At 59.8% G+C, this 20940-nt stretch overlaps 5 protein-coding genes across 5 annotated transcripts; all 5 read right to left on the minus strand.

Moving 5' to 3' along the window:
- Nucleotides 1-333: 333 nt before the first annotated feature.
- On the minus strand, nucleotides 334-1254 carry LBRM_28_1940 (conserved hypothetical protein; the record flags this gene model as incomplete). Its single annotated transcript, XM_001566174.1, has 1 exon — nucleotides 334-1254. The coding sequence occupies one exon, from the start codon at nucleotides 1252-1254 to the stop codon at nucleotides 334-336; it is 921 nt and encodes a 306-aa protein (XP_001566224.1).
- A 1653-nt stretch (nucleotides 1255-2907) lies between these two features.
- On the minus strand, nucleotides 2908-5508 carry LBRM_28_1950 (putative DNA topoisomerase III; the record flags this gene model as incomplete). Its single annotated transcript, XM_001566175.2, has 1 exon — nucleotides 2908-5508. The coding sequence occupies one exon, from the start codon at nucleotides 5506-5508 to the stop codon at nucleotides 2908-2910; it is 2601 nt and encodes an 866-aa protein (XP_001566225.2).
- Nucleotides 5509-6511: 1003 nt separating this feature from the next.
- On the minus strand, nucleotides 6512-8263 carry LBRM_28_1960 (ATPase-like protein; the record flags this gene model as incomplete). The annotated part of the gene is made up of 1 exon (XM_001566176.1): nucleotides 6512-8263. One exon carries the CDS (start codon nucleotides 8261-8263, stop codon nucleotides 6512-6514), a length of 1752 nt encoding a protein of 583 aa, XP_001566226.1.
- Nucleotides 8264-9492: 1229 nt separating this feature from the next.
- LBRM_28_1970 (conserved hypothetical protein) lies at nucleotides 9493-18204 on the minus strand (the record flags this gene model as incomplete). The annotated part of the gene is made up of 1 exon (XM_001566177.2): nucleotides 9493-18204. The coding sequence occupies one exon, from the start codon at nucleotides 18202-18204 to the stop codon at nucleotides 9493-9495; it is 8712 nt and encodes a 2903-aa protein (XP_001566227.2).
- A 1878-nt stretch (nucleotides 18205-20082) lies between these two features.
- Nucleotides 20083-20520, minus strand: LBRM_28_1980 (conserved hypothetical protein; the record flags this gene model as incomplete). Its single annotated transcript, XM_001566178.1, has 1 exon — nucleotides 20083-20520. The coding sequence occupies one exon, from the start codon at nucleotides 20518-20520 to the stop codon at nucleotides 20083-20085; it is 438 nt and encodes a 145-aa protein (XP_001566228.1).
- Nucleotides 20521-20940: the final 420 nt, after the last annotated feature.

A 20940-nucleotide genomic window follows, 5' to 3' on the forward strand; every position in this document is an offset into this window, starting at 1 on the left:
TGATAGAGGGAGGGGAAGGGAGGGAGGGAGAGAGACGAACCATGGCGAAACAGAGCAATCGGGAGCAGGACAAGGGCCAACAACAGCAAGAGAGAGAAGCACAAAAATAAAGCGGAAGCGGATGTACGTTAAAGAGAGGTGCAGCCTTCCCCTCGGCACCTTCTCACGTTCTTCTTTGATTGCGCAAGCGCAGAACCCCACGCACCAATACGGACAGGCATAGGCATATATAGGCCTACACGTGCACCGACAAGAAGCAGCACACGCCATGGAGGCGCAACGGCCGTCGTTCTTCCTCCCTTCTCTCAGGCAATGGGACGCCGTCCCTTCCCCTTACTTCGCGGGGCTGTGTGACTTCACCTCCTGGGGCTGCCACGCCATCGGGTACCTGCCCGTATGTGCCTTCATGCTGCTGCTCATCTGTTCATACGCCCCAGTGACAGGTGCAGAGTCAAACAGAGAGAGAATCTCGTTCTTGGTGTGGCTGCTGCAGCTGCCAGTAAACAGGTCTTCCACGTTACCGCATGCTGTCGACACATTCGATGGCGAGTCCGGCTTCTTCGCCAAAGGCGCCTCGCCCTGCACACCGCCGCTAGTGGGGCCAAGTAGACTGCTTCCCGCCCCACCAAACTGGGCGTCAAACCAGCCCAAGTCGCTGTTGGCACTCATCGGTGGTACGGACGACAACGGCGCACCCATGTTTCCCCATGCAGTAGGCCTCGGGTTGGTACCGCCGTTAACCATCACAGAACTAACACAGGTCGGATGAGTCGGATAAGCATGGGAGAAGAGCTCCGTAATGCTTGTTTGCGCGCCCATCACACCCTGGGTCACTTTCTGACATGGCTGATTCGTGCTGGGCGAGGACACAGGCGCACCCCAGAGCTCCTCAAGCACGACGTGCTGCTGCTGCGCCTGCCCTCGCGTGTCGAGTTGAGGCGGCGGTGAATTCCCTCCCGGAGGAGGCAAAGTGCCTGTCCCGTCGCCATTCACTTCCTCGATCGGGGTCTCCATGAACTGTGCAAAGAGCTCTGTGAAGCTAGGGTGATAGTACAACTTCCGCTCATACTTGGAGCGAATGACTCTCTCAACCACAGTGCCGTCGGTCGTGCCGGTCACGCGTGCCAACGGTGGCATCTCGTACTCGTACAAGAGTCGTCCTCGCGCGTTGCCGACATGCTCCATCAGAAACATCATAGAATCTGCCCAGGCATCCATGTTTGTCGACTTTACCTTCGATATATGCGTGCCCATGGAGCGGTGAATGCCGGCGCAACGGAGGCACAAGAAAACGCCGAGGTTGGTGCTCGCCCATCGTGGGTGCTTCGTCGCACAGTCAAAGCACTCGCGATTCTCCGAGCGATGAAGCAAAACATCGAAGCGGCGCAGCTGCTGCGCTGTCACACCTGCGCCGCCCGCACCCGTCCTCCACCCACCGACTTTGGTAGAGTGCGTCGTGGTCGCGTGCTGAGTGCTGGGGGCGCCATAACCGCCACCTTTGTTGTTCACGCTGGACTCGTCCCCGCTCCGGCCCTCCGCTTTGTGCTGGTGGTGGAAGTCGGTAGGCATCCCGGGCTACCAAAATAGCGACAACAGAAAAGGGCCCTCGAAGGATGTGTGTGTGTGCACGTACTGCTCGACAAATGAACGCGCCTCGCTTCACTGGTCAGGTTCTGAGTTAGACCTCTTTCAAGAAGCACCTGTAAAAGCGAGCGAAGAGGAGCGTGGAAGCAAGATGGTAGATGAAACCTCTGCGTGTGTGCTAGGGTGTGCGGGTAGAGGTGTTGGTGTGACTAGCGGGCACAGGACAGCGAGAACAGCTACAGCGCTGCTGCCTTTACCTCTCTTCTTGGTCCTTGTCAAGAACCTCGATTCTTAATGGGGGGGGGGGGGGGAGACTGCGATAAGGCGCTACGCGCTGTCAGTGCCTCGGTGCGTATCGGCGCGATGCAAGGTGGCAAATACACACACGAAACCATGCAGGGGACACAGGGGGGGGGGGGGGGGCAGGGAGTCTATACCGAGGGAAAGAAAGGGCTGGAAAGGGGGAAAGGTGATGATAGGTCGGCGAGGAGGGAGGGGGGGTAACACGAGGGATTTTACATGACTGCAGTCAAGGAAGGCGAGTAGTGGAACCGGCGTCAGGGATACAAAAAGGAAAGAAGGAGAGGAAGATGCAGTCAGGGAGGGTTCAGAGCTAGCGAGAGAGAGAGAGGGGGGGAGGGAAGGATAAAAGAGGGGGTGGTGACGCCATCGTAGTGTGTGGGTGGAGAGGTGGGACACTGGTTGACGCTGCCCAGCCATCGACGCACTCTCGCACTGCTGTTGAAAAATACGTAGTGGTGCAGCTTTGCGGCGAAGACGACTCCTAGCTGGAGCAAGAGAAAAGGAAAAGCAGCCGTCACCCAGCTGCGCTGTCGCACACGCCGCTACCTTAGCGACACCACCAGCACGCAGCACCCACAGCACGCGATGTCACCGAGAACTAACCTCCGCTCGGTGTACCCGTTTGTTTTTGTGAGCGTTAGCGGGAGAGAGGATGTCTTGAGCTTCTCTCTTGTCTGTGATTCAAATCGGTTGTGACGGTAAAGGGGTGGAGGGGTGGGCAGAGGGAGAAGTACGGGCACACACACACACACACACAGCTAAGGGAGGGGGGAGCGAAACGTGCAGCGCTGATGAGTCACGCCGGCCCGCGGCAGAGAAGAGGGGCAAAACATGCGTGAAACGGCACACCAAACACACACACAAAAAAAACGACGCGCGTATGGACAACGTGAAAAAGAGAGACGCGGCACGTGTCATCGTCCCACACCACAGCCGGGCGCAGGCACACGCGCATCACCGCCTTGCCTACTCACGCCCCACTACCGCGACTGGGGAACAACCTAAGGGGCGGCGGCGCGCTCACCAGCGATCTTCGCGGTTGCCACGCCCACGACCACGTCCGCGCCCACGGCCGCCTCGCCCGCCACGACCCCCAGCAGCGGCGCCACCGATACGGCGGAAGTTGCCTACACGGCCACGCACTTCCTCGCAGAGCGGGCTCAGCCCTGGATGACAGAAGATGCACGCAACAATGCGGTCCTTGCGGTTGGGTAACACGCTCTTGCCCTCGGGGAACATGATATCGAGGCAATTGGCGGCGCACTCGGCACACTCCTCGGCAGTGACGTACACCCGCTGCGCCGTCGGTGGGAGCTTCACCATCATGGGGCATGCATTGCAGCACACCTTCCATTGCCCTGCTGTCCGGGGGACGAAGGCCATGCTACCGGGGCAGGAGCCGTCTACGCAGTCGCACACGTAGTTCGTGGCGAGGGAGTGCTCGCACGTCGGGTGGCGGCACTCGTCACACGCCATATGCCGCGTGGATGGCGCCGCTTTCGCCGTCGCCCCTCCGCCGTTCCCACGGTTGTGATGTTGTAGGGCGGAGGGCAGTTCCTCGAACGGCGGGTTGTTGTAGCAACTGGGGCAGATGGGAAAGGACTTGCCGCCGTCGATGTGGCAGACGACGAGCTCGAAGTTGTCAATGGGGCATGTGAAGCCGGAGTACGGCTTTACGGTGCCACCCTGCGGCAGGGCGAAGGTCACCTCGCAGTACGGGCAGTAGAGTCGCTGGGGGCGGGTGTTCAGGTGCTTTAGGTAGCGCATGCAGTTGCCGCACCGTGTAATCGGCTTCCCGGTCGCCGAGATGGCAGAGAAGGAGGCACCCATAAGGCCATCAAAGATGTCGATGTGCTCTTTGAAGAACTTGAACTTAGAGAAGAAGAGGTCGAGTGAGTAGCTGAGCACGTCTTCGAGCCGCGCGCGACCCTCAGCGATGTGGGTGACGTACTCCTCGACACGACTGCGCACCAGTGGCAGCACCAGCTCCGGGTCGATGGCCTTGATGCCGTGGATGAGCACGATGCCAAGCTTTGATGGCTTCATGACACGCCCCGCCTGCACGCTGCAGTAGCCGCGCTCTACAATGTTATTGATGTGGGTAGAGATCGACGCGTCAGTTCCGATCCCGTTCTTCTCCATCAACCCTATCAGGTCCGACTCCGTCAGGTACGACGGCGGCTGCGTCTGCCCCGCCTGCAGCCGCACATCAGACAGCTGAAAGGAGTCGCCCTTGTTGACGCCGGTTGGCATCCTGTCGTCCTCGACACGGGCGTGCGGCATGATCTCTGTAAATCCAGGGTCCTCGACTACCTTTCCCGAGATGCTGAACAACTCACCTCCAAGCTCGATCGTAATCTTCGTCTTGATGAGACGACAGTCTGGTGACACGGAAGCAATGAAATGCCGCGTAATGTACTCAAATATGCGCCATTCATCCCCAGATAGCTCCCCAGGTGAGGCGCTTCGCATTGGCGTGATAGGTGGGTGATCGCCGGCGTCTTTGCCTGCTTTGGGATGCACGTGCCCTCCCTGCAGCAGCGCCGTCACGTAGCCCCCCCATATGGGGTGGTTTTTCTGCTGAGCGAGGGCGCCAACGAGGTTGAAGGATGGCGGGTATGCTGTGGATTCGGTACGGGGGTACGAAATGTAGCCGCGGATGTACAGGTTCTCGGCGATTGTCATCACGTAGTGGGGACCGATGCCAAGTGCTTTGCTTGCAATCTTCATGAGATCCACAGTGTTGAGCCCGGTCGGTCGCGGACGCGTGTCACTGCTAACGGACATATTGGTGACGGTGGCAACCTTACCGTTCTTCGTGATGCGCTGAAGGATGAGCCGCGCCATCGTCTCATCGAAGACACGCCCGCGATCCCAGTCAAACTGCAGTACTGCACCGCTGCGCGAGGCGACCGGGACGAGACGCCAAAAGTTCTCAGGCTTGAAGTTGAGGATCTCATCGTGGCGCTGTACGCAAAACCCGAGCGTCGGTGTCTGACACGGCCCATAGCTAACGACGCTGGCATCCAAGTCGCCATACTTGCCCTGGAAGTACTTTGTCTGAAATCGGGTAAAGGCCACCCCAACCTTCAGGTCCAGCTCTTGCCGACATGTCACCGCGTCGCTGATGCTCTTGTTCGGCCTCCCGAGACTGCAGAAGGCGTGGAAAATCTCCTCCGCCGTGATGGCTGAGAAGTGCGCGCGAAAGATGCTGTTGTTGTTGTAGATCTCCCGCCGCACGACCTGCATCACTTCAAAGCAAATGTTCTCCCCCTCCCGATCACAGTCGAGCCACAATACCAGCGTATCACAGCCTTTCGCCTCATGCTCGAGGTGATGCGTCACCTTCTCTGACGTATCTTTCCACACGATCGGCGCGGTGAAGAGCTGCTCCTCCTCTGTGCGGTCCCAGTTTTGGTGCTGAGAGGTGAAGTCGCATGAGAAGACGTGGCCGGTGGTGCTCGTCACCTTGAAGTACGCTGGACTGCCCATAAAGCTACCCATGTACTCGTACACTGGCAGCGCACGGGTGCGGCGGGAGCAGCTTCCACTGCTCAAGATCGTCGCAATACTCTCAGCCAGCGACGGCTTCTCAGCCACCATTAACACATTGCGACCCATCACACCGTCAACAAGCGCACTTTCAAGCCGGCCGGCACCCCTGATCGAGTACCTGATGCTGGTGTCGATGTTCAACCGGAACCACAAACAGTAGGGCAGAGAGAGGGGGGACAGGCAACCGCGAATGGCGTCGGGAAGAAGCGAGGAAAGGGCGGGGGCCTAGCAGTACGTGCGTTTCGGCCGCACGTACGCACGGCTGCAGAACGGAGAAGGAAAAGGAAACCGGTGAATCCTGCAAAAGAGGGAGAAAGAGAGGAGGGAGCGGAGGAGTAGAGTGGGACGTCCAAGCACACCGAGAACGGCTGCAATGTCATAAACGAGGCCTAGCGAGAGAGCGACCACGACCCAGCCCAGATCCGCTCGACTCACACACCCGAGAGGAGCGCTCAAGCATCAAGCGCTTGAAGGCAGCAGGAGTGGGGAGCAGGGAGGAGGTAGACAGCAACATATTCCATCCCCCTCCTACCCCGTTCATTCTCAGCATTTTTTTTTCACGCGCTCCCGTGAAGTGCTCGGCAAGGCTTCCTGTCTCATCACCTGTTCGAGTACGCGGGTGGGGATGGGTGGAGGAATAGCGGAGCAGGAAGAAGAGAGAGATTTTCCGTTTGGGGAATCAGAAGTGGAGTCCGAAACAGACCGCTGCGGTGCACCCGACAACAGCAATGCGACTGATGTTGACCGAGGAACGCAGACTGCCACTCCTCATCACACTGTTCACATCTCTTTCTGGTTCTTTTCTGTGTTGGCAAAGCAGAATTACTGACAGACGTGAAAAGAGAACGAAGAGCGCGTGGGTGGGAGGCGGAGGAAGAGGGAGGTGGGTGGTGGGCATGTATCTCGGCCTGTCTTTACGTAGATGCGTAGGTATGCCGCCGTGATCTGTGCTGCATGCCGCTCTTCTAGAGTCGTCTCGAGAACGAGCAAGAGGGAGGGGCGGGATGGGGAAATAGACGAGGCGAGCAGGTAACGTCACGCAGTTCATCTGTGTCACGAGAAAGCGGCTTTAGGCACTGCGATTGGCATCGAATAACGCCATCGCAGCAGCCTCCTGTGCAGCCTTGAACAACGCCTCCAGGTAGTCGCGCAGCGGCAGAGGCGCATCGACCCTACCGCTCTGATTGACCTGCCAGGCCGACTCGCTGCCACCGCAGCCGCTGGAGGAGGAGAAACTGCACATGCATGCCCCGTAAGCCAAGAACGGCAATTTCTTCAAGGTGCGGCCATTTAGCCCCGCGCACACCTCCGCAATATGATGGAGCAGCGTACTGATCGTGTATGCTGCTCCAGATAAGCAGTGCAACGGTGGCTGGTGATGTGCTGGGTGCGGAGCAGAAACCGTTCCCAGACTCGTGGGCGACGCCATCGCCTCCAGCGGGGGTTTGTGAAACCTACTAGATCTGTCATGCGACGCGTTGAGCTCCTCATTCCACATGTGGACAGCGTCGCTAGTGCCGCCGCCGCCATTCAGTGAATGACTGTCAAGACTCCCGTACGTACCCACGTTGCCCTCGGGTACCGCTCGGCCTTTCTCACTAGGCTCGTTCGCAGCAGAGAGCCAGTTCGGTTCGTCGGGCAGCACTGACGTCCCGGCTTGCGGCGCAGCCACCAACCCTTTGTCCAGCAGCTCCTGCACGCTTGCATATAGTATGAGGAAGCGTGCCTGCAGGCCTGGCGGGCCAACATGCACACGCTTATCCGCTCTGTCCAGCAGTGCAGTATCAATTGCCGCTGTCAAGTTGGTCGTGGCGAGCACAATGATGTTTTGGCAGTCCTGTAGTCGGTCTATCTGCGTGAGCAGCGCATTCACCACACGAATGGAATCAGAGGGTTCATTGCCCTTCATCGCGGAGGCGCGAGCCGCCGCGAGGCTCTCCACCTCGTCCATCACGCAGCAAATCAAGCATTCCTTGTCGTCAGCGATGCAGCGCACCTGCTCAAACAGCTCCAGCACTCGCTTGCCGCTCTCGCTGAACCAGCGACTGAACAAGCTGTGAGCATTGATCTCTAAAAGGCACGCCCGAGCATACACCGAGGAGGCGAGGCGAATCGATAGCTTCTGCGCCAGGGCGCGACACAGCGACGTCTTGCCCGTGCCTGGTGGGCCGTGGAAAAGAACAAGTCGATTCCACGCTACGACGTTGGGGCTAACCCCGGCGCGGGCGAAACGCATGGCGGTGTCCACATAGCTCACAATGTCCCGCTTGAACGCAATTGACGCTGCCTCACTCTCGCCGTAGTGCAGCGACTCCCACTGGCCCTCCAGTGAGACGTGCGGCAGGGGCGTCAGAGTGAAGCTCGACGTATTGTCGTCTTCGCCGCCGCGGTGCATGTTGTCAGCCGTGCACCACGCTGGCAGAGACGACTGAGCGGCCGGGGTGGACGCGACAGCTGAGAGTGGCGTACAGCCAGCTTCGCCGCAGAGTCGGTAAAGTCGCATGCAGAAACACACCTCCTCCACGTTTGTCCATGAGCAGCCTATCGGGAAGGAGACATCGCACACTCGCACCGACACAACATCATCTCTCAGAAGAGGTGGCGCGTCTGCCAGGGAGATGGTGGCGCCGGGAAGAAACGGCGGCAGGTGTCCCGCGGTCAGTCGTCGGCTGGCCTGCACGCGCACGTAGGATCGGACGAGACTACTGAGCTCGGGCCAGGCAGCGGTATCGGCTGTGGTCCTCACCTCGATTACAACGAGGTACCGCGCCGATTTGCCTTCAGGCGAGAGTGGGGATGCGCTAGTTTGGCGGAGCATCATCGTAAAGCGACCACGTTCGCTGCGATTACTGCCAAAAGTGTGAGCTGCGCCACGGCATTAGTTAAGTACGTATATATATATGGGCGCGGGAGAGAGAGAGAGAGAGCGCGTGCGCGGTAACGGGGAGAAGGGGGGAATCACAGGCACACGCGCAAGATGCTCCCTACGTTGGCACCCTCAACACGAGCGAAATGGGGAGGCGTGTGCACAGATTGCAGCCAATCTCCTACGCGGGGATGGCAACACCAAACTGCAGTATAAAGTTATAAGCTCCCTGTCTTAGTGTGTGAGGGTGTCTATGAGGCGGTTCAGCGGCTGTGGAAGAGAGTACGCTGTGGACGCCTGTATCGCTCTGGGGATGTGTGTGTGCCGCCTCCTCGAGTCGCACAGGAGCCTGTCTCTCTCTCACGCCTTGCCCGGCCCTCTACCGAAAGAGAAGCTGAGATTAAGACAGGCAGGGAAGGGGGAGGGAAATGAAGAAGGCAGAACAGCAAAGAGGGGTGGAGAGGCAGGGATTGTGCCGAACAGCAGTTCTGGGCACGCCGAGTAGCCTTGATACCAGAGTGTGGGGAATGTGGGGAGGAGAAAGAGAGGCGAAGAGGGAAAGAGAGAGGAAGGGTGAACAAGATGAGAGAACTCGGGGGAAAGGCGCTAAAGGTGTGTGTGTGTGGCTATGTGTATGGGTCATTGACGCCTGATCCGACCGTGAACCAGTCATATACCCTACACCTGCGCAGAAGCACGCATGCACGGCGAACTCGCTTCTCCCCCCCCCCCGGCGTCTCGTCTCGCACCCCATGTGTGTGCGCGTGTGTGTGTAGGTTTCGGTGGGTATGGGCAAAGGGGGGGACTCACCTCAGAGGGGCATTCGCTTCACCGTTATTTTGTCTGCTCTTATTCTCCTCCACAAGTGCATAATGTACCTCCTCGCACGCCAGTCTGTGATCACGGGCACTGCATCTTCGACTACAGGCATACATGTAAAAAATGCCACAAGTGAGCACAGCGGTGGATGGAGTGCAGGGGAGGCCGGGGTTGTCCACTTCACACCGCTGTTCCTCCATTCACTCACGCCCCCTCCCCCCCCCCAAGTTGGGCTCTTCCAGCAGCACGCGCGCGACACAAGATGACCGTCTTGCGTCACGGCCCTACTCCAACGCTGGGATAGAAGTGATCGAAGTTGAAATTCCCTCTCGGAAAAGACGGTCCGCTATCCTCATGGCTTTTGCTTAGAGACGAAGGAGCGCCGTTTGCCTCCTACGCGGCGGGGAGGTGCTCGGCGGTGTGACCGTCGGGTTTGCCACTGGGCTACCGCTCGTCTGCAGAGCCTCCAGCTGCATCCGCATCCACTCAGCCACTGAATGCGCATCTGCTCCCGCCGTCTCCGTAGTCCATGTGTCGCTGAACGAGAGAGATGACTGACCGGCGCACTGCACCGCCCAGTTGAAACTTTGCTGTAGCTGCCTCACCCACGACCGCCGCAACGCCGACGTGGATCTCCTTTGCGCAGATGGCGGCCCACTGGCCACCTCAGCTGGGTCGAGAGACATCACAGCGCACCACGACTCGACACAGCCCTTCACGCGGCACCAAAACTCGGCGTCCTCGAGAAACAGCTGCGGAATGGCCTCCAACAGCCCACAGCGCCAGGCCCCTGCGAAGGGAATCTCGTCGTCGAGCACCACCTGCCACGACTCAGCTGCTGCAACAATCGGCCTTGTCGACGATAAGACAGACGAGGCGGAAGTTGCTGGAGCGCCGCCTCCGTTACCGTGCACACAAGATGCAGCGCGCTCCAGGAAAGCGATGAACTCGTCCCTCAGCAGCGTCTGATATGCCTGACGGCAGTGGTGGTCCAACGCCGTGCCGCACGCCTCCAGCACTAGCGTCCAGCCTACAGCGTCCAGCGTGGAGATCCGCGTTGTGACGGTTGCCGCCGAGGCTGCTGGGGTCGTGGGGCCAAAGACGAGACACGCCAGCAGCTGCTCGAACACCTGCGTCCCAGCGCAGTTCACCATAGCGCCGCAGTACAGCGCCGACACCCATAGTGAGAAGCCGCACAGGGCTACATCATCCTCTTCGTGAAGGAGGCGGCGAGCGAGGTCGCCCCAAGCGTGGCGCAGCTGCAAAGGCGCATTTCCCATGGTAGACGGTACGGCAGCAGAGCGAAAGAGTGGCACCGACGCCGCGCTGCTGCTACCCCCTGGATACCTCATCTCCCCCACGCGCAGCGACGAGCCCTCCGTCGGCAACCGCGGCAGCGCGAGTCCGCCGCGCGGCGGTGCATCACTACCGCTCCCACCGTGTCGGGGCCGCTCCGACGCGGAGACTGGGCTCGCACGACCTGCTGCAGAAGAGGTAACGCCACCTGGTAGTTGATCTGATCCGGGTGACGGCGTGGACGATGGCGAAGGATGGTCATCACGTAGCAACATCTCTGCTTGGCTGTGCCGCTGGAAGTTCGCCGCAGAGACGGCGACAGCCTTGAAAACCACCTCCAGCATCCCCCACGAAATCCTCGCGCGCGCGTCGCGCAGGTAGTAGGTGAGGGGTAGAAGCATCGTTGAAAACTCCGGTGCATTGACGGCCAGCAGGCACAGGTAGAGTGCGTGCCGCGGTGCCACAACCCGGTCCATAGCTACACGGTGCAGCAGAGACTCGAGTGGGACCTGCGACCAGAGAGGCTGCGTAGAAAGTCCCAGACGACCTGACGCTGGTGCGCCTGTGGCATCACGACTGGCGCCTTCAGAGACGCCCATACTCGCTGCCATCCGGGGAATGGGTGACAGAACGACGGCGGCCCCCGAACGCATCGCCTCCACAGCGGTGGCGCTCGTCCCCTCCCAACGATGCATGGATCGACTAGAGCTGACTGGAACCCTGCACAACGCGTACTCGATAGATGATTTTGCGCTGCTGATCAGCGCCAAGCTCAACAAATGGGGAGACCGCGCCCTTGTGCACCGAAGCACCTCAGCATCCACGTACGGCATCAGCCGCGTCACCTGCTCCCTAAAGCAGAGAAGGAGGGGATCGACAGAAACACCTACTGCATCACCGTCTTCGGGCGCGCTCGACCAAGCAGCAGCGCCGGCCTCCATCATGCCATCCCCTCGCTTCTCAAGCGGAGCTGCAGCGACCCCTGTTTCGTCCCTCGAAGGACCGCCAGATTGCCGATCCTTCTCGACAGGCAGTGCAGGCGCGAGTGACTCTTGCGCGTACTGCTGCCACGGCATGCGGCAAGTGATGATGCCTAGTATCTGCATCACCTCTACCGCATTCCCGTGCTCGCCATACGGCACAAATTCGGACACCGAATCGAGCAGAGACGTGTACAAGAGGCGGAGCTCACGGCGCACTCCCTCCGCCTTGCCGCTTCGGAACGTACGCCACTTGCCCACGCCATCACGCTGCTCTGCTCTGTTACAGCTCGCTGCGGCGCAGGTGAGTGCTTCTGTGTAGGCTGATAGGCGCTCATGAAGCTCACTTGCCACCACCAGTACGTGGCAGAAGCGTCGTCCATGCTCCTGCTGCGGCGCGGCCGTATGCGACGTATTCGCCTCAGCACCACCGTTGTCATCATCACCAGCCACTGAAACGCCTGCAGACGCCGATGATGCCAAGCCCACTTGGGATGCATTGCCGCCACCGCCATTCGCGTTACCCTTGCCGGACGCGGTCGTAAGATCAGTGTGCTGCATTCTCGCATGAAGAAGTACGACGGCCTCGGCGCAGCTCGTGCGCAGTCTTGTCAAGAACCCTCGGAGACGCGACGTGGCGAGCAACGACGCGTCTGTGCCACCACCACAGTTCTCCACGCGAGATGAAGCGGCCTCTGAGATATCGTTGCACGATGCAGAGGCAGCGCTGCCCGCGTCGCTACTGTTGCCGCAACGAGTGACTGCTGAGTGAGGATGAGTAGAGTCACCACGCTCCTGCGGAGCTGCCAGGACGGAGTACAACGACGAGACAAGGCAGATGCTGACGTGACAGGAGTGGCGGTTCGTGACAACCGCATCGTGCAACTTGCGCAGCCACGGCGACGGCGATTCCCGCAGTGACCCATTGAGGTGTTGAGCCGAGTCGGATGTGACAGCGGTGGTACAGGGAGAATGTGGAGACGGCAACGTTGCTGCTGCGCTGGCGAGGTCGGAGTGCACAGTTGGCTGCGCGTTCGATGACTTGCCACTCATGGTCCTGCACGAAGGCGCGGTGAATGACAGGCCTCGCGGCGTAGCGACTAGGTCAGCTGCAATGGTGGCAGGCGACTCTCGATGATCAATGAGTTTCTGCATCGCTGACAAGGGGAAAAGTCGAAGCCACGTCGCCTCCACCATCGTTGCCGCCGGCAGCACACCGCTGTGCGCTGTCAAGCTGCGCAGCAGTGCCTCCTCGATGCGCTGGGCTGCCTTTTGGGCAGATAAGACAGCAGCACTGTCTCGATCATGCTCAGTAGTCCCCTCCGCACCACCAATTTTAATAGGGGCGCTGCTGTCACCCCCGTCAGTTGTGGTTGAGAGGCCGTTCGCACTTGCGTCCCTTGACGTTGTCGAACCTGGCGTTGCGGTAGACGGTGCTCTTACGGCCGCCACAGTGGCGTGCACAGCGACGCGACGTAACGAGTCGAGGATGGAGTCACGGTTACCAGAAGTTGTCTCGCCACCCACAGCGTTCTCTGCGGAGCTAGCAGACGACGTCTTGCCGAACGCACCGCATCCGAGCATGCGCTCCGTAGGCAGGCCCAAGGTCGCCACAGTGGCGCTGCGTGCCGCAATGCTGCTCAGCACCCGTACAATGACGACGACTTCTGCGGCAGAGAAGACGGTTTGGTCTGCTGCGCCGCCGACAGACGTGTTGCCCGTCAAACTCGTCCTTGACTCGCCACAGCTCTCTACTGCGCACCTACCGGTGCTTTTGCCTGCCAACCCCGAATCTCCCTCAGCATCCAATGGGTACGCTGTGTGCGCCTTTTCTGGTAAAGGGGTCAACAGCTCCAGGCCCACGCGAGCAGACACAATCCGCAGAAGCTCTGTGTACACTTGCCCGAGGTAGACACGTTCCGACGGTAGACCGACGTCCTCCTCCGCCATGGTGCGCCACCAGCCAAGCAGCGCCGAATCCAAGTCGGGCGGTGCCGTCAGCACAGGTGTGTCGCTGACGACGCTCGCCACCGTCTCACCTGCCAGGGAACGATCGTCTGCAACACACAGCCCTGCTACTGCTGCTGCTGCTGCTGACATTGTGGAGGGAGCAGAGGCAGAGACCTCCGCTGGTGTCATAAGCTGAACAGTTTCCATGAGCGCTCGCGGCTGGGCATGGAGGCAGCGAGTCTTCGTGATCCATCCTCCCACAGCGTCATGCAGCGCACTGGTCCACACATGTGCCTGCGCCGTCTCTGCCAATCGCACGAGTAGCGCCACCGCCTCATCCGCTTCTTCCATCCCCTGCGCATCTGCAGGAGGACTTTTCATTGGCGCTGTCGTGGCACTGGGGCACCTCGGAAACAGATTCAGCAGCTGCTCAGCCGCATCGGCGCCCGCGCCAGTCTGCGTCCACATAGCGAGAACTCCCTGGACACAGTGCGCAAATTCGACCGTCACGCGATCGACGCATTCCAGTACAGACCCCTGCACAGCAGCTGGCATAGCAACACCAGCGCCAGCGGGCTGCTCGCCGCAGACTGACGGCGCCATTACAACCAGCCATGCGCACATGGTCGCCAACTCCTCTAACTCCTTGCAGCACGCGTGCACCCCACCACTCTCCCCGCGTTGCTCTTCGTAAGCTGCAACATCGTCACCGTGCCTATCGACTGCGCTTGCATGTGCTGTCACCATCATCTCCTCTACTCGCCGCGGCAGAGACTCCATTTCAGACGAGACGTAGACCCACATTGTGCTCCACAAAGACGGAGACGCGCGTGCGGTGTAAAGGGCCATCACCGGCGCCACCGCTCGCCACTCGGCACGGCGCGCAGCCAGCTGAATCGCATGTGATGATGGGGCAGAGGAGCTGGTGCCGCTAAGCTGCCAGCCTGCCTGGGTGTCCGGATGTGGGGTGACAAGTAGCGAGCGCAGTGTCAGTGCAGCAGGAGCTGCCACAGCCCGTTGTAAGGCCATCATGAGGATCTGGGCGCGGTGAAGCGACATGGTCGACCAGCTCTGTAAGAGGGAAGCGCTGAAGGCGCAGAACGCCAAGCGAGAAAGCCCATACGGGTGCGCAGTCTGCTCTGCAAGCAGCTCCATAAGTGCAGAACGCGAGTCAGGCGGTGACGCCGCATGTCCAGTCGAAGGGGAGGACTGAGTACGCAGCAGCGGCCACGGATCGCCCTCCGACCACAAGGTACGCATCCGCTCCGTAATGAAACGATCGACGTCAAGCACATAGATGCAGATGGTGTTAAGTCGGCGCTTATCATAAAGCCGACGATGCGGCAAAGCCTTTTTCTCAGCAGCAGCCTTATCAGTGCCAGCAGTGGCGGGGACGGGTGCTGCAAACGAGAGCGCCTTCCCACACTGCAAAGCGCCAAAGAAGAGAACGAGTAGCTCGTAGCCCAGTCGCTGCCTGCGCTCGCTGGCTCGCGCAACCGCGATGACGTCGCTCCACGCAGGGGCACGAGGTTGCGGGGAGCGCGACGGAGCTCTGACGGCCGTTGATGATGCGGCCGTGCCTTGTGCGCTGTCACCATGCAGAGTCTCACTAGATGAACGCCACTGCTGCTGCTGGTCTGACGCTGGTGTCGCCAATGAAGAAGGCGACGGAGATGCCACGGATACCGTTGACGGGAGGCACAGGGAGTGCTGCACGATGCTTGAGTGATGATTCAGCACCGTGGGCCAACACAAAAAGCGCAGCTCCCGTACCACGCCTTGCAGCATCGAGAGCGTAAAGTGGTCAAAGAAGGGCAAAGAAGAGCTCAAACTGCCGCCACCACGGAGCTTTACCGCGGCGGGTGACAGCGCAGCTACACGCTCCTGACGCTTTTGGGCGTGGGCCCTGGAGAGAAGATCGGCAACACCGAAAAAAGCTGACCAGCACGCAACTCGAGCGCTCCCCTCAGCCGCTTGTGTCAGCCAAGGGGCGTTGAGCTGCTGCAGCACGCAGCGCCTGTCGTTTGCAGAAAGCGCTGGGAAGTAAAAAAGAAGACAACGCAGAACGACGCCAATGCAGATGTCCAGCACTGCTGCGCTGTAGGTCGGTACCGCACCCGCTTGCTCAGCCAACGTCATTGATGGCAATTGTGCTCCAGCTTCTTCATGGGCGCTGGTGTCAGTCGCCGCACTCTTCAGCTCTGATGGTGACTGGCCTGAATGAGACGCCACTTTGTCCACCTTCGAAATCGACATGAGGTACTGCTGGGCCGCGGTGCATAACTCTTCATCCTCACGGCAACCGTCGCTACAGTGCTTACCTGGGGCACCAGAGGCTGCGGGTTGCGGGTGCAGCTGCGCCGGCGGTGACGCACGAAATCGACGCGCAACACGGCACAGACGTGTGTATGCTCCATGGGCAGCGGCAGCAGCTACTGTACCGGGTTTTGACTGCACTGCTGTTGCGCTTTCCCCTAGTGCATGGTACTCCGCCTGCATTTTCACTTCCTCGCGGGCGGCCTTGAAGGCGCTCAGCGTCTGGAGAAACTCGGCAAGATAGGGAAGCAGCTCTCGCATTGCCCCCTCCACGACTTGGTCTGGCCGCAGCGGTGCGTGCTCGTCAGGCTGAGCTGGTGCGCAGCTGGTGCCGGCAGCTGCTGTAGGGCCGCAGACGACCAGAGGCACGTCGCGAGTGTCAACGCTCTCACAAGCTGCTTTGTAGGCGCGCAGTGCAGCGCCTACTGAAGGACAGCTGCCTTCAGTCAAATGAGAGAGTAACACATACTGCAGTGCACATTGTCTACGGTGCCACAACTCCATGGACGCTTTCAACGATGGCGCCGCCGGCGCAGGGTTACCGTTGGGTGGGCCTGCCCCCGCTTTGCGATAGTCCTCGAGGCGCCCCCACGCGTCATACCATATCTTCATCGCCTCGTGACTTTCACATCGATACAGTGCAGCCGGCGAGTCATTTGCCTCGCCAGCACCAGCGCCATCAATGTTGCTCACAGGCTCCTTGTTCACGTTCGAAAGTGATAGCACCTTGTTCATAGCCTCTACGAGGGTCCCTGCACCCAGCTCCGGCACGACGATGGGCTCGTTGAGCCACTCCACCACCGAAAGCGGCACCTCCAGCACTGCCAGCGTCTCGGCTGCTGACATGCTGGTAGAGGTAGCCGCTTCGTCCCCTGCGTCAGCCATTACAACTCTGTCGGAGGCACCTGTGAGGAGGAGGCGGACCGGGGCCCCCACTTGGCTAGCGCTGCCAAATGCTGAGGCCAAGTGCTCCACCAAGCGGCTGTGCGCCACTGCCTCGGCGCACCAACGTTCAAATGCAGTCGCGACCTTCTCGCACCGACGTAGTGTCTCGTAGTTTTTTCGGCAGGTGGGATGCGACTTGACAAGTCGGCGCAGCGCAGCACAGTTCGGCTCGCCAGCGTTCGTGTAAACCTCGCGAGCCGGCATTGGAGGAGACGGCGACGCGTTCTGCATCAATGATTTCGAGTTTCCAAGCGTCGTTGCGAGAATGTCCGGCGTCCGGTTAAACGACGACGGCATGCAGGGGACGCATGATGCAGACCACCTTGACTGAGTCGTCTCGAATGCGTCGCCAGCGCTCCAACGGTCCCGTTTAGAGCAGCTGCCACCCCGACGCCCCGCGGGTTCGCTCCATGTCGTGCTCACCTCCTCCTCCTCGGCCGTTCTCAGGGGTGCGGTCGAGGCGCTCACAGCGCCACTTTGCCTCTCGGGACACGAGCCCTGCCGACCATGGGCAGAAGCGCCTGCGGCCGAGGACGCCACCGCCGAGGAAGTTGGGCCGTCACGGTCACCAGACGAGTGAACGAAGCGCATCTCCTTCTTTGGTGAAGGGCCCGGCTGCTGCTCCTGTTCCTGCTGCTGCACTAGAGTCTGTACGTGACGCAATCTCTTCCTGCGGGTGGCCGCGCCGTGCTCATGCTGGTGCAAAGAGCCCTGCGAGCCTCTTCTTCTCTCTCTCTGTCCATCCCTGCCTCGAAATGACGCTTCTCGCTGCAGGTGTTGTTGGCGCTGCTGCTTGGCCCTAAAACGATGCGTGTGTTCTTTCTTCTCCGACGCGCTTGCTGCATCACCGCTCACGACGCTGCTGTTGCTGAGCCCAGGACGCACAGGTGCATCATTGAGGTCCAAGAAGGACTCCAGGGAAGCCGGCGGCGCATCACTGTCTCCGGGGAGGGACGGCGTCGCCGCTGTGGCAAACGCGCGCACAGCTACACCGAGCCGCAGCTCCGATCGCGCGCCTCTGCCATCGACAGCAATAACTGCCCCAATCATTCCTTGACCTTGGCGATTAGGGGAGAGCTGCAGCCCAGCTGCGCCTTGGGCAATGGCTCGATGCTGCCTGCTCGCTGCGATCTGCACAGTGCGTCGCCGTGCGCTTATCGAGGTACGCATCGGTATAGCGGCGACTGAGAAAGTCAAAGCCGAGCAGAATAATGCATTGGAAAGAAAACAACGCAGCAAGAGGAACGGTGCAGCCGACATATATGACAAGAGCGATGACAGCAGTGCTTCGCCTGGCGACCATATGCGGTAATAATAAGAAAGCGTCATGGGCACGATGCCATGAGACAAAGTGCACTGCCTCGCGATGACCGCAATGTTCACCGGCGACTCTGTGAGAGCAGCGCGGAAACGGTGGCCACCTCCGCGCTGTGGGAGAAATACACACTTTGAGCAACTCACAGTCTTTGGCGAGGCGGAAGTCGCTGCGGCTGCCGGGCTCGGCAACCGAATCGAGCCATCTACCCCCTCCCCTTGTGACCGTCGGTGCCAAGTGTCACTCGCAGGCGTGCACGTCGACGATGGACGCATATGACACGTGGGGGAATGGCGAGGCCAACGAAGAGGGGGAGGGCACGGCAAGAGCGAGAAAAGAACGAAAACGAAAGGCAAAGGCGCGCTGCGCCGCTCTCTCTCGCTCTGCGTGCGTACTACAGTCAACGGCAGCGCTAGCACGGCGCAGCGGTGATTCCACGCGCCGAGAGAGAGAGAGAGAGAGTGCGCGAGTGAGAAAGTCAAAATGCGCTTAAAGTGATCAGGAAAAGCTTCCAGTAGCTGTGACGATACGGAGGCACTATTGGAGGGAGTGGCGGTGGCGTAGGGGGAGAAGACCACACAAATCACCGGTGGAGGAGGCACGGAAAGGGTAAAAAAGAAAACTGCGCTCTGCTTAGTCCTGCAACGCACTCCGCGTCTCTTCCGTTCGTGTCGGCGGTGTATAATGTGCAGCGCCGTTACGTGAAGTACGTTCTAGTGTCGACGTGCTACGCTTGGCTTCTTCTGTTTCGCTTTTTAAAGCGGATCAGAGAGATGGAGAAAGAGGCGCATACCACAGTAGTGACGAGAAGAGGGAACGTGGATGGGAAGGAAAGGACCAAGTGTCAGCGAGAGAGGAAAAAGCTGCAACAGCCATCCCGATGACCAAGGGCAAGAACTTCTCTTGATTATGCTGGCTACTCTGTTGCTGTCACACCTGATCAACAGAGCAAGGGGTACAGCTGACTGGTCAGGAGAGAGAGGTGAAGAGGGCCCATAAACAAGTGCACTCCTCCTTGCCCCTGTGCATGGGTGACTGGTAGTGGGGTACACTGCGATCTGCGCTTGCCTCTATAGGACGGACAGCTGTGCCTGTCTATCGCTTTGTGCGAGTGCTTGTGGATTGGTATGGACACGCGTGGTGGATGCTGCCGTGGATCCCCTCCTTCCTCCACTTCCCCCTCCTCTTCCTTAGAGGAGGACGAAGACAGCCACGAAACTGAGAAGGGTGGTTTTTTTTTTAGGCAAGGAGGAGACGAACGAGCACACTGACCGTAACGACACCAGCGCCACGTGCTGCTGCTGCTGCTGCTGCTTCGACCCTTCAGAATGGCAAAACGGGGGAAAAAGCGCGTTGTGAACAAGCTGAGAAAATGAGGTGGGAGAGAAGACGAGGGTAGAGGAGCAGCCCAGACGAAAAGCGCCTGCCAGCGTGTGCTCGGCTGTGTATCCCTGTGTATGCGTGTGGGTGTGTGTGCGCGCGCGACGAGCAGAGCATGCGTCCTCGTGCACGCTGTGCAGAAGAGCATGGGGAGAAGAAACTGCCCGCCCTAGCACAAACGCTCGCGATGGTTCTCCTGCATGCAAGAGGAACGGGGGGCGGAAGGAAAAGGGGATGGGGCGTCTGGTGTGTAAGCGCAGAAGAGCACACACCAGACACGCACACGACAGGCAACCACTGTCTTAGGGCAGGGAGAGTGAAAGAGGAGACGAAGCGGAGAGTGCTGCAAAATTCCATCCAACTACACGGCACGTGCCCCACGCCGGTCGGTGTGCCATCCACTCCCCCCGCCATGCGCGCGTACCCCTAACTGCTCGTGCCCAGCCTCCCCCCCCCCTCCATGACGCAAAGGACGAGCGAAAACAGAACACTGAAATGAACAAGCAGCGCTGAGTCGCGGAGGAGTGGGAGGGAGGGAGGGAGCAGGCAGACAAGGTTATGTGCTACCGCGTCCTGGATCTCTCCCAGTCACAGGAGAACAGGGTGGACGCGCGCGGGCGCAGACGATAACCGTTGCTCTTCTCCCTCTCTCCCCCTTCCCAGACGCCGGCTCGACGCGCGCGCCCTCATCTGGCACTGCGTCCATTGTCGTTTTGCGCTCTCTTTATTTCTCTCTTCTATCCACGCACTGCGTCTGCACTCCGAGGTGTCTCTCACAGCGGGCCATCCTTTCCCTTAGCCCAGAATTTGGCGAAGTACGCCCACGCATTCAAGAGCAACGATACTGCCTTCCCTTCTGCGTTGTTGATTTGGTCTTCTGTCAGCGAGTTCAAGGCATTCCACGCCTCCTGCTCCATCTCCTTCTTGTTGGCGCCGGCGCCACCGCTCTGGTGCGCCTTTTTCATCTTGTTGACACGCATGGCGACGTCCAGAGCACTTTCTCTATCGTTGGCAGCGGCGGAGGAGGTTTCCGCTGGTGCACCGGAATCTGATGTCTTCTGTTGATGCTGCCCTGCAGTACTCGAGGTTTCATCCATGCAGACGCGCGAGGAGGCAAAGTAGAAACGGCGTGCGTCGATCAGGAAGCAGGAGGCGGTAGCCCTCCCCGCAGAAGCGTCCGCGGCTGCCGACACATTCACTGACCCATGCATCAGCAAACCGCACCCAGCGCACCATGAGTGCGCAAGCAGGCCTGTCGGACGACGCACCGCACCGCCACCTGAGAGAGCAGCAGAGAGCTTTCGCATCATCAGCCTGAGCAAGCGACCGATGCTGGCTTCAAGCTGCTTCGCAAGAAGCAGTGCAGGCGGTCTGAGTCTCGTCTTCCGTATGAAAAAAAAATGTCAAAACGGTAGGGCCTGTCTTGTCGGTATCCACGGGTGTAGCAAGTGGACCTCTTTCACGAGAAATGCCTGACTCGCTTGCGTCTACGCCCGGGCCTGACAGCCGCTAGCACGCAGAGCACTCGCCCCACGCCAATCACACGCACACACAAAGGGAGCGAGACTAGAGAAGAGCCACGGTGCAATGCCAAGAGTGCAAAATAGGGCCTGAAAAGAGGGAGAAGAGAA

Source organism: Leishmania braziliensis, chromosome 28 (genome assembly GCF_000002845.2).
Source record: "Leishmania braziliensis MHOM/BR/75/M2904 complete genome, chromosome 28".
Classification (NCBI taxonomy): domain Eukaryota; phylum Euglenozoa; class Kinetoplastea; order Trypanosomatida; family Trypanosomatidae; genus Leishmania; species Leishmania braziliensis.